At 30.9% G+C, this 13136-nt stretch overlaps 1 protein-coding gene across 1 annotated transcript in view; it reads left to right on the top strand.

Moving 5' to 3' along the window:
- Positions 1-2521: 2521 nt before the first annotated feature.
- Positions 2522-13136, top strand: part of LOC124368792 (tetratricopeptide repeat protein 39B-like) — an 82227-nt gene continuing 71612 nt past the window's right edge. The window contains exons 1-2 of the mRNA XM_046826166.1: positions 2522-2651; positions 9254-9312. Of these exons, the coding sequence (XP_046682122.1) occupies positions 9280-9312 (33 nt within the window). The 5' untranslated portion in view covers positions 2522-2651; positions 9254-9279. The remainder of the gene's footprint in view (positions 2652-9253; positions 9313-13136) is intronic.

Below are 13136 nucleotides of genomic sequence, written 5' to 3'. Positions count from 1 at the left end.
ACAGGTTATTTGTGCTAGAAAATTAAAATAAGGGGGTGGAGGTAAAGTTATATGTGCCAAATAACTAAGGAAAATAAAATAATTCAGAATAAACTTGTAGATATACAGGCAAGAGGAAGGATGAATAACTATTTAAAGGACTTGAGTGGAATAGCAGTGGCAATGCATACTTTAGACTCTTGGTCAAGAATCTTTGTAGTGAAATGTTTGGTACAACAAACTCTTTATGGAAAAACAGGGCTCATCCCTTCGGTAGTAATGGACTGGTAATTACGCATTTCCCCTAAAATACAGACATAGACTACATAATGTCACGATTAGGCAGAAATATACAGGTATGCCATATATCGTGATTACTCCTTAGTTACGCGGGAAAAGAGGTGGAAGGTAATAGCGATAAAGCGTGAGATAGAGAGCTGGTAGACTTCGAATGTTCCCTTGTGTTCGACCGTCTCGTGATAGAAGGAAGGCGATTTACGTAGGAGTATGGTAAGCTGGTAGAAGCAGGTGGTCGAGATGGAGCTGAGTAACTGAGGAACACAATACAACGCGATATCACAGATTTCGATGCTTGCAAGGAGGGATGATAGACAGATGAAAGTTCAAGACAAGAGTTCGGAGGCTACAGGGACAGAAACTGCCAGGTTCAACTCAAACTATCGCGCAGGTGACGGGGAGTGGCTGAAGGTCACAAGCCAACCCTTCAATATATTCTTAAACCATGATCTCAAGGTACTTAAGAATTATGAGTTACAATGTTTGTGAGCTTAAAATAAGGTAAATGAAACTTTTATTTCTAGAATTTGTTTATGAATTTGATGTTACTTTTTTTGAAGCATTTATAGATGAGAATGATATACAGTTTATTTTAAATAAATTTTTCCAATACAATTTTCATTTTAATTTTGCAAGCAGGCAAGCTCAATTTGGGCGCAACATACGTGGATCGATTACTCTAATTTATTTATCATCTCCTCATCACAAGGAATCTATTGCTTGTAGACGGTTTAAATTGGCGTATTGATAAAGATAATCATCTGCCAATTAAAATGTTATTAAAATTGAAAGAAGGTGGCAAAATTGAAAACACCAATAATAAGAATAAGTTTTGCCATTACCACCAAAATTAAAATCGGAAACAAGAAATAAAAGCCCCTTGTGTACGGCTGTAGGTTAAGCTGCTTCAAATTTAGTCATATGAGACGACTACCAGGTAAATGTTAATGATATGATTGATTGAATTCATATTTCGATAAAGAATCAAGAGCACCGCGATGACTCGTACAAGAAAGGTGCGACCAACTTTCAAACAGCCGTGGTATGACTTCGAGTGTTACAGTTCTAGAAAAAGGTCCTTAGGTTATTAAATTTATTCAGAAAAACTAATTCTCATCAGGTTCGATTAAATTACATTGGAAAGCGGAAAGGATATACAAAATTGTGCCAATATAAAATAAACACAACAATGTGATAGTATTATTTTAAATATGAATAATATTTCGAATTCAAAGGGGTTTTGGGAATCGATAAATAGTTTTAGGAAACAAAATGGAAGAGTGGTGGGAAATATTTCAGTGAGCCATTGGATTGCACATTTTAAGAGCCTGCGAAACCCTCCGTTATTATGAAATTATATCTGCTACGTACAGCCTCCAATTATGAATGAAACCCTAGATAAGGAAATTGATATTGGTGAAGTCAGGGAAGTACTGCGTAAGCTGAAGGACGATAAGTGGAAGAGCTTAGGAAGTAAGTGTGGAATCGAGATAAATTTTAATTTTGATAACGGCGTTGGATTGGTGGGCCAGTTGACGAGTGGTTGAGACGATGCGAACAGGCTGGCGAGTGGAACGTACAGGCCGTGCCTGTACATCTGCCTATCATCCACATAATTTGACAATCAAACTTGACCTTGGAGATAAGACATTCCTGAAAGATTGATATAACGTGAATATTATATCTTGGGTAATTAAAGCGCGGGCGGGCCTGGTTGATTTGAATTACAAACCTTGGTTTCCTGATAAAAGTCCCGTTTGTTCTTTGTGTAACAGGAATGAATATGAGACGGTGTTTCACTTTGTGGGTATTTGTCCTATTCCGGCAACGATTCCGAGAAAATGGTTTGGGAATAACATACTAAGCGAAAAAGAATTTTTGACTACTTTGATGGAAAGGATTGGCTTCAAATTGGAAAATATATGATAGTTGCGTGGAAAATGCGATGGAATTTAGTCCATGAATTTAACTTTAAATTTTAAAATATACATGAAAAACTTTGTGATAACAGTTGTAAGGAACCTAAAACTAAATTAAAACACATATATTATTTTATTTTAATATATATGTGTTTTAATTTAGTTGTAGGTTCCTTACAACTGTTACCTCAAAGTTTTTTATGTATATTTTAAAATATACAAATATATATACATATATGAATATATATATATACATATATATGAAAAAAGTGCAAGGTAAGTTTTTTGCTACTTTGTTGGAACACCTGAATCCCAGCTGTATGTACTATCACTAGCATCTGTTCGTCTGCTGTCTGTCTGTGTTCTGTCAGATAGGTTATGTTTAGGTTATGGCTGTAAATTTACTTCATTATTTCTCTTAAAAAATTAATATTTTAATGGATCTACGATTTTAAGGTAAGAAATTTCACAACCTTAGTTTTACAGCAGTATAAAACATGAGATGTCATTTCACAAACGTCTGTTTCTACAGATAAACTATTACATTGTTGTTAATTCGTTCTAGCCTACTTAGATACCCTACTTTTGCATTTGGAATACATCACATTAAGTATCATATATTGACTTAATTTTCAGTTTTCATATTCCAATTGTTAAGGTTTTCTTTTTTTTAACGTATATTAGGTTTTTCAAATAAGAAGAGCTCCTTCTTCAATGAAATATTAAATAGGGTTAGAATTTAATTGAGTTTTTTCATAATTTGCTTAACTGCCAGGTATTAAGCACATTCTGGCATATTTTTTATTTATTTAAAACATTTTATATTTTTAAATATGAGACATTTGTTGTGTTACTGAGTTTAGCATAGCAAAATTAGTGGTAAATGTTAAATTAACGGCTAGAGTAGCGAAATGTGAGTTTCACTTTAATAACCTATTACTAACGTCCTTTTGAACAAAACAATTCAAGATTTGAAGGGGTGGAGATGACAAATAACACAGTAGTGGACATTAAATGTGAAACTATTCTTCTCTTGTAGACAAATATGTCTTTTTTCTACATCCGCTTGGGCGTCAATTAATCCTGTTTAGACCCTAAGTCAACCTTTTATTGATTATTGCTGATGTCTTCCATTGCGTCATTTGGAATATGTATAATAACAGTTATACTAGAGTGAGAGTGGATTTTGACTCAGACAAACAATGTTTTTTTTTAAATTTAGACTCTTGAGAATAACAGTATATTTCGGGCTGACATATCAGCACCATCCAGTGCTTCTGGCCATCAGCACCTGCTGAGACAGTACCTTCAGAGCAAGGAAACGCAACTTTACAAAACAAACAAATATTATAAATTCACCTAACCATAACTTTCTATAATACCTTGCAAGAAAAGTAGTTGCACTACTTCGTTATTTGTCTTTTTGACCCACTTCGAAAACCATTGGCGATACTAAAAAAGTTTAAATACACACCTTGTTCGTCTTAACGAGACCTTTAAAATTATGCCTATTGCTATGGTTGCAGAATATAAAACGGCCATCACCACAATTGAATCGTGATTTTCAATTAGGAGTATTGAAACTATCAAATACAACATTGACCTATAGATATTCATAATCATTGCCAGCTGTTTTTATTTCATTTACGTACTGAGTAGGCAAGTGACATCGGCAAAAACAATGGCGATGAACATGCAGTTATTGTCTCAAAATGTATTTTTAACCATTGTACAATGTTTTAAATGGTTACCTTGCTCCTTTAAATCTGAAGCGTCCAGTTTTTTAGTGAGGAGATGAAAACTAGAATTAAAGGTGGAAATCAAATAGCGTTTCGCTGCAAGAAAAGTCAGAACAAACATGATTTTGCAAATATTGCACTTAAAAAGACTTTTTTTTAACATTCTAAATTTGCTACTAAGTATATATTGAAAATCATGTACTATTTCATCTGGTATCAAATAAACTATGACTTTTTAATAAATGAATGTAGTTTTGACGGCATCAGTACCTGCAGAAATACCATTTCAGATTGGCTAAAGTAATCGTAAGTACTACGCTGCTCAAACATAGTTTAAATAAAATTGAGTTATATAATGTGAAACAAATATATTTCTTTTACATATAAAAGTATAGATTCACTATAATAAAATTTTACAAGCCTAAAGCGTAATTCAGTTTGACATTATTGCTCCAAATTAATTCAGAGTAAATTAATTCTTTGTGTCACAAGGAGGCAGACATGTTTATCCATGAAAATAGTAAAAGGTAGTAAATGTTACTTTGTTTTGTTTGTAACATTTTATAAACATAGTTTTTTTATTTATTGTTAATATATTAATTTTTTAGATTTAAAACCAGCAGAACTGAATTGTTATTTGAAATACCTATTATGTATTCGGTAATCATTACTGGATTGTGGTGGTGGCCGCTTATTATATTGTAATCGTTGCTAATTAAAATGTTTGACTTATACTTGCTTGATGTTCAGAAATAAAGCATTATTCTATTCTATTCTATTCTATTCTACAAATCTTGAGTTTTCCTAAATTTGAGTTGGGGGTCAACACCAAAATACTCTTAAAAGTAGTCTTGGTATATCAGAATGAAGCTGTTTCTTGTGAGCAAGGCATCAGAATCTGAATAAACAAAACGCAAACGGATAAAAAAAAATACAGAGTTATAACGACTTGGATTGTATATTAACCCTACATCGGGTGCTAAACGGAGTTTTCCTCCGTGTATTTTTTATTATTAAAAATAGTAGTACTACTTTTCTGATGTTGGCAGTCGTTTCCCGCAGTGTAATTCACGAGCATCTTTCAGGGGAAGCGAAAACAATAGCCTCCCGCTTATCTTTGTCAAAATCTGTCAGTGTGAGGTCTACTTCCGTGCGAGACTGGACGATTCCTCCGTGAGCGCCCGATGTTGTGTTTGTAGTGCTTGGACGAAATCTCCGTGAGCGCCTTATTGTGTTTAGTTTTTATAGAGTAATAATCCGTGTGTGCGCCTAAATGTGTGACCTGTGATGGTTTTTTTTTTAAGTTTTACAATATATTTTATTTGAATTTTGTGAAATGGAGAATGAAGACGAGAGACTTGTCAGTACAGTACCCGTGTGCTAGGGAACATTTCAGTACTGTTTATGGAGTGAACATTGTCGTTATAAGAACCAGAAGGAAAATGTTTTGAAACTTTGTGTAGTGTGTTAAAACAAATTTTAGTAAAGAATACATTTTTATTTCAGAGTAATAATTGACATTACAATTGTATAATATCTCAAGAACTGAAGTAAGTTGTTTTTGTAAGAAGTTAAAAAATAAGTTAATTTCCATATATTATTACAGTAGGTTAAACATTTTTACAACTAATTGCATTATTCCTTAAAATAAATCATGTTGTTATTATACAATAACATTTTTTAAGATTTTGAACTTCTTATTTGGAAAATTCATTACATAAGAGAGTAATTTTTATTTAATTTCTAAAAATGAATATATTACATTGTAATTATATCAGTATGAATTTTTAAACAAATAAAAACAGTTTAAACGACTATGATATCCATTATTCGCTAACCTGGAGGAAACCTCCGTGAGCGCCGGATGGTGTTTCTAATTTTAAGTGTCTGATGGAGGGTTAATATTCAGACATCCAAGACGATATAAAATATTTTTTGATTAGTAAGCTCCGAGTGAGTATTCAGTAAAATTTATTACTAGATTTTTAACTATTAAATATTATCTGTTTTGTCTTAAATAAAAATCACAGTTCTAAATAAAAATAATGGATTTATTTTAAAATGGCAAATTAAAAAAGTTCAATATTTCAGAATTTTCATCACTCTATTTTCCACAAAGAATTGACAAACCTGTTTAGTAATACTAAAAAGTCCTTTGGCAAGAAATAAAAATATCAGTCAAATATATCAAACTAAAAATCAGAGCTCTCTTCTGAAATAAAATAGTTTTCAAATAAAAATCAAATACCACTTGGAAATAACTAAAATAAAAATTTTAACTTCTAAGTTCACTCAAAATTCAAAAATAAAAAAAATTAAACTTCTCTTTCCACTAGTGGTACCTTAATTTTCAAGTTTTTGCAATTCAGATACTACTCTCTCAAACAATTATTAAAGTTCAATTAATTTCCAATTAATAATTCACAATAAAACAGTTAAAATTAAATATTAATAAATTACTAAATTTCCAAAATTCAATCAAAGTTATTAACAAAGTTCAATTTTAATTTACTTTTCTTGCAAGTTTGAACGAAATGCAACTTGTTTGATTCTATTGTTCTTTATTGTTCATCAAGAATCAGTTATGCAGATTGCTCTTTAGTTTCTATAAATTTAATTTTTCCTATAAAAAAGACAACAAAATTAATTTAATATCAGATCTGGAAGACTATTTCAATATAACGTACAATAAATTTGGTGCTTACCTCAAAATCCCTCGCGGAAAAATTTTAGAAACACGGCGCACTTTAATCAACTTAATTAACGATAATAACCAAAAGAAGAGGGCGAAAATTATGAGCTGGCAGTTTTATAGTTCCCCTTCTCCTCCTTCTGATGGACATTCACAGCGTTCTCTCATTGGCCCAGCCGTATCCAACTTAAGAACAATAGCCTTCTCAGATCTAACGTAACTGCAGTACAAGACAAGTTCTGATCACTTCAAGGCAGTGAACCGCCTTCCTGATAATTTAAAATTAACAGCACTAACTTGCCAAAGGATTACATATTCGTTTTTACCCTAACTTCTCACAATCTAATTAAAATTAAATCCCAATATTTCTTTTAAAAAATTTTCATATAATTTAAGTTTTAATTAAAAAATAAACCAATGTAGCTTTAAAAACGCTACAAGAGTGTACTGTAAATTTCAGAAATTTTCATAATAACAGGCTGCCATTTTTAAACGGGTTGAGATAAGTGACTTCTGTTTTCGCTAATGAGTTTCTTTTAACAAGACATTTAATGTAATTATGTATAATTATCCCTATTCTTACATTTAAAAATTTTTAGATTCAAACACTTGACTCTTAATTTTGGAACACCTTGTACATAGATTTTGATGAACATATTTTCAATGGACTCCCTATGGGCAACTTATGGGGACAACACTCTATTTTATGTCAATACACCAAACGATTCTCCCGCACAAGTGGTCTGCCTCACCTGGTCTATTCTCAAAATCAGTGGTGAGGCCGAGTGCCTTCTTAATTAAACCAAAAATTATATTGGAAAATGTGAAAACTGTCCTTTTTAGCTTTACATTTTAAATTTAATTTTGGATAACAAAATAATTTTTGTTTGTTTATACATAAAATTCAGGTTAAATAAGCTTAGACTCACAGTTAATTTGTTCTCAGGAAGTTTACTTCAAATTTGAGTGAAACATTTTTATGTGACAGTACTGTGTCTAGTTGATTCAATCAGTAACTGAGTGTACTAGTTGCCAATATGGATTTAAATTAGTTAATTCTCAAATTGGTCTACTATTATGAACATCACTGTAGTATACATTCCTCAATATTCAGATTTTTGTCAGTAACAAATTATTGAAGATAAACATTTTGTAAGTAATCTCACGCTATGTATTCTAGCTACTATAAAGACCTTAATCCAGTGTAGGTACCTAACACAATGATTAGTTTTAATTGCTTTGAGAAATTCTCGTTTAAATACTCTCTACATCAACTAAGCCTCTTATAGCGAGGACCATAATATTTTGGCCTAAAACTTTTCAATACGATAAAAAAGATATATATTTTCAGAAATGTAATATAAGGCATTGTGAGAAATGTGAGTTCTTTTAACAGTTTTTCAAAAGACTCCTAATTCTGATTTGCACAGATTTTGTTTGTCTTAGAATTTTGAAGGAGTTTTAATAATTATCCCAAATGACCACCTCATTATTATGGACCACCTCATTATTATGGACCACCTCATATCTCAGATCCGTAATATACAAGCATCTGCACCTCTAGATTTGTAACATTGTAGATCTGTAGCAAAGCATGATTGGCCAAACCCAGTTTAGATTAAAGATTAAGTCAAAGTAATGATAAGCTACAATTAATCAATCAATCAATCAGTAGGCTTTATTCGTGAACATCAAGTACAGAATAAGGGTCAACAATCGATAAAACAAATAAAAAAAATTAAATCTAAGTAATACATAAGGTTATGTCTCTCCTTGGGATGTTCTACAGCATGTCACAAATTTTTCCAGGCTGTACATTGATTCTCTCAGCAACCAGGTCTTCAGTCTTCGCTTGAGAATTTCAGGATTGTCTTCTTTCAGATTAGGTGGGAGTAGATTATAGAGTTTCGCTCCTGCATATGAAACACAGCACTGGTCACACTGAAGTCAACAGCAACAAATTGTCACCCAGATTGCAAAATGACATGTTTTCATTACACCAGTTATGGAAAGGATACAAAACAAATCTGTCTTCAGTGTTACTAAAAATATGTATTTTACAAATAACATTTTTTGCAATCTGGGAAGTTATTAACAAAGTGTGTGTTGGGCAAATAAGTGTTGTATCAAACCTAGTACAGTAGTTTAAACTATCAGAATCAGAATCAGAATCAGAATATCTTTATTGTCATTTGTCAATATTACAATTGCTATAGACAACGTCAATATAACTAATATAATAAATAAAAATGTTATAAGGCTACTTAGTTTATTTGAATGTCATTAACTGATGACATTCAATATAATGTTATATGAAATACAAAACACAAAAGATTGCTACGAATTTGCTCAACTTTATTGTTTTCAAGTCTGAAAAGTGTGACTGATTATAAAAATTGTTTAGCAGATTAAATTTGTACTGGTTCTAGAGGAGTCCAACAATACTATTAGTATTTGGTGGGAAATTATTTTATGAGTTGTACTCCATAGATGTGGACTGTACACAGTTTAGTGGAATAAATATATTGTTATGATTATTGTCAACTTTCCATTTGTAAAGTGAAAAGTAATTATGTTCTTTATAGAGTTGAGGAAGGGAATTTTAAGTGGGTATATATTGTTCACAGACTTACCCTTTACTGGCAGCTTCACCATGGATGTGGATGACATCGAAGTTGATGATGAGGTAAGTAGTAGATAAGTACTTGTAGCGTTTTTAAAGCTACATTGATTTATTTTTTAAAATTAAAACTTAAATTAAATAAAAATTTTGGGATCGAAATATTGGGACTTAATTTTAGATTAGATTGTGAAATGTCAGGGTAAAATCGAACATGTAATCCTTTGGCAAGTTAGCACTGGTAGTTTTAAATTGTTAGGAAGGCAGGTTGACTGCCTTGAATTGATTAGAACTTGTCTTATTGTGAGTATTGTTCTCCTGGTTTGATACAGCTGGACCAATGAGAGAGCTCCACGGATGTCCTGCAAAGGTGATTGGAAAGGGAAGTATTTAAGCGCCCGCTCATAATTTTCGCCCTTCTTTTGGTTATTTTCGTGAGTAAAGTTAATTGCAGTGCGCCGTTTTTCTTAAATTTTTTTCCGCGAGTGATTTTGAGGTAAGCACCACTTTATTGTACGTTTTATTGAAATAGTCATCCTGATCTGATTTTAAATTAATTTTGTTGTCTTTTTATAGGAAAAAATTAAATTCATAGAAACTACAGAGCAATCTGAATAACTTATTCTCGAAGAACAATAGAGCATAATAGAATCATACAAGTTACATTTGGTTCATGCTTGCAAGAGAAGTGAATTAAAATTGAACTTTGTTAATAACTTTAATTGAGATTTGAAAAGGTAGTAATTTATTAATATTTAACTGGAACTGTTTTATTGTGAATTATTAATTGAAAATTAATTGAACTTTAATAATTGTTAGAGAGAGACTTGTAATCTGAATTGCAGAGACATGAAAGTTAAGGTTCAAATAGTGTAAAGAGAAGTTGAAATTTTTATTTTGAATTTTGAGTGAACTTAGAAGTGAACATTTTTTATTTTTATTATTTCCAAGTGGTATTTCATTCTTATTTTAAAACTTTATTATTTTATTTTAGAAGAGAGCTCTGATTTTTAGTTTGATATATTTGATTAATATTTTTATTTCTTGCCAAAGGAATTTTTAAATTTACAAAAAGGTTTGTCAATTCTTTGTGGAAAATAGAGTAATAAAAATTCTGAAACGTTGAACTTATTATTTTGCCAGTTAAAAATAAATCCATTGTTTTTATTTAGAACTGTGATTTTTATTTTAGACAAACCAGATAATTTTTAATAGTTAACAAATTTAGTAATACATTGTACTTAATATTCACTAGAATCTTTACTAATCAAAAAATATTTTATATCGTCTTGGATGTATTATTGATGATTTAAATATTAATACTCTGGAATATTAATATCAACAATCCAAGTCGTTATAGTACTATTTTTCCCTTTTAGGTTATGTCACTTTATCCGTTAATTAAAATGTCATAACATTCATAGGAAAGAAACTCATGACTGAATCGTATTATACTGACAAATAGAATGTATCTTCTCCACAGCTGCATGGAAACCTCTCAGCAGTGGACGTCGTCATAAAGTAAGAACAAAAACAGAGATACAGAATTAAAATATTTTTACAAACTTGGCAGTCTCGCTCCTGTCCACCCACTGCCGAGTCGTACCGCTAGGCCTTCCAAACGTTCTTGGAATGTTTTCAAAATATTTTAATTCTGTGTTCGTGTCTGTATTCATATATTTGTCCGTGTTTTTGTTTTTAATTTTTGACCATGCGCAGTGCTGAAACATTTTAACAATTTTTAGTACTGCTTTGACAGTAATGTAACATCAAAACGCGTAAGCGCAATGTTGTTTTTTGATTGCTGGCTAAACGTGTATAAAAACCTATTTAAATACTGAATAAGAATTTGCAAGTCTGTTAAGATAAGTGAGATATTGAGACTTTTCTTCCCCTCCCAACTTTTCAAAAAGACTGTTCTGTCTTGCTGATGGTTAAGATCCTGTATTAGACGTAGAAGATCATGCAACATTTTATTCCTGTGTTTTTGTTTTATAATGCAATGTTATGGAGCAGGTGCAATTGTATATTAATACATTTTTACTATGGTTGAATTTAAAGTGAAACAAAAGTCTGTTAATGCAATACAATCTTAATTTAAGTGCTATTGAAAGAGGTTTTATCGCTAATGCATGTAGCTTATCTTGACATATTGCTCTTGAGAAATTGATAAGTCCCTTTGTTTTACTAATTTTATATCCAGACACAATTATATAGGTTAAAATTAAATGATGTGTTTTACATTGATTGATGTTTATATGAAAACATTTGTCAGAGAAACCCCTTATTGCAAGTAAATTATTTTGAGTGTAAGGAATTGTTTAATGTTCATCACCATAACATATTATGATGTAACTTTTATGGGTTAGTCGGAAACAATTTTAAGAAGTTGTTCAGTACAAACAAAATTTTACTCTCTGTAAAAGAGAGCAGGGAGCAAACACAGTTAGTCCAATTTATTTCCGCACTTAAAAGTGTACCAACTTGAGAATGTGCTTTTCTGTAATAGTTAATACAGAATCTACCTTGGAAAACAAGGTGTGCTCAAAATATTAATGTGCTAGGAAAAGAGCCAAAATACAGTTTCAAAATGTTGTATTCCAATTTGATTTTTTTTAAAGTTAAATACTTTCCAGATTTATAAAATACCAGAAAAATACGAGACCAACTTTCATTAAGCAAGTCAGTATTATTTATAGATGTCTCATCTTATCGTATTGTATTTCAATATCTCTTATCCCCACATTTAAGATGGGATTGGAAAAAGTCTTGTACAGTTTTTAGCATATTTCCATTTAATAATAATTGTCGGCTGAGTGAAAACTGTCATGAAGTTCACAGTGCAAGGGTATGTAGAGATTCATATTAGTGTTTAGAAATGTACTGGCTGAACAGATCTGAAAGTTTAGGATGGACCTATCATTAATAGAAGTAAAAATCTAATCGATTATTGAGAACTCACGTTTATAGTCAATACCTTTGTAAAAAATAATGGAAATTGTTTTATATAAAATTAATTTCGTACCAGTACTGGATTAGATCAAATATGCAGCATATTTACAAGTATTAAAAATAAAATGAGAAAAAAACATGTACAGTATCTCATGAAAAACGCTGATGTTCATTGATATTATTAGGAAATGAATACATATGCATTATGAAGAAAATTAGTTGATAAATAATGCAGTTTACTCTAATATTATTACTATCTTTTGTTGTAATTTACAAATTAGAATATCAAAGTAGTCTGGGAATGAGAAATGGAAAAACATTTATTTTCATATCTAATTTCTTGTATCAAAAGTTGAGATGCTCAATATCTGACCTTAACTTCTTTATACGAGTACATTCATGATAAGCCGCCAGGATGTCTGTAATTACTGGATTAACTTAAAGTCAGTGTAACTGTGTTTAAATGAATGCAAAAGTTGTAAAAAAGATAATAATAATCTAAACCTCTAAACCCCATGTAGTTTACAACACTTTAAAACTGTCTTGTACTATCTGTAAAAATATACATTGATACAATGCAATCACATAACAGATTCAGGTCAAGAGCTAGAACCATGTAATAGACCACTAGCATAGAAAAGTAGCTTTTGAACATTTGCCTTCTCAAACTGGTATCAATCAAACATATAAAGTCTTACTGTACATTAATGTATATTTTATAATTTTTTAGCAGTCTATATTTGACAATGAAATAAATATATTTTATATTACAAAATATTATTTATAGTGTTCAAAGTAAAGTTGGAACCAGCAGTCAAGGGAGAGGGGATCGTTGTCTCCTTCTGTTTTTGAGAGAAAAATAATTCATTTATTTAATAAACTGAAAATTATAATAATACCAAATAGGGTCTTTCCTTTCACGTGAATATTTTTACAAA

This window comes from Homalodisca vitripennis, chromosome X, assembly GCF_021130785.1.
Source record: "Homalodisca vitripennis isolate AUS2020 chromosome X, UT_GWSS_2.1, whole genome shotgun sequence".
In the NCBI taxonomy this organism is placed as follows: Eukaryota; Metazoa; Arthropoda; class Insecta; order Hemiptera; family Cicadellidae; genus Homalodisca; species Homalodisca vitripennis.
This window is presented reverse-complemented; position numbering and strand designations above follow the sequence as displayed.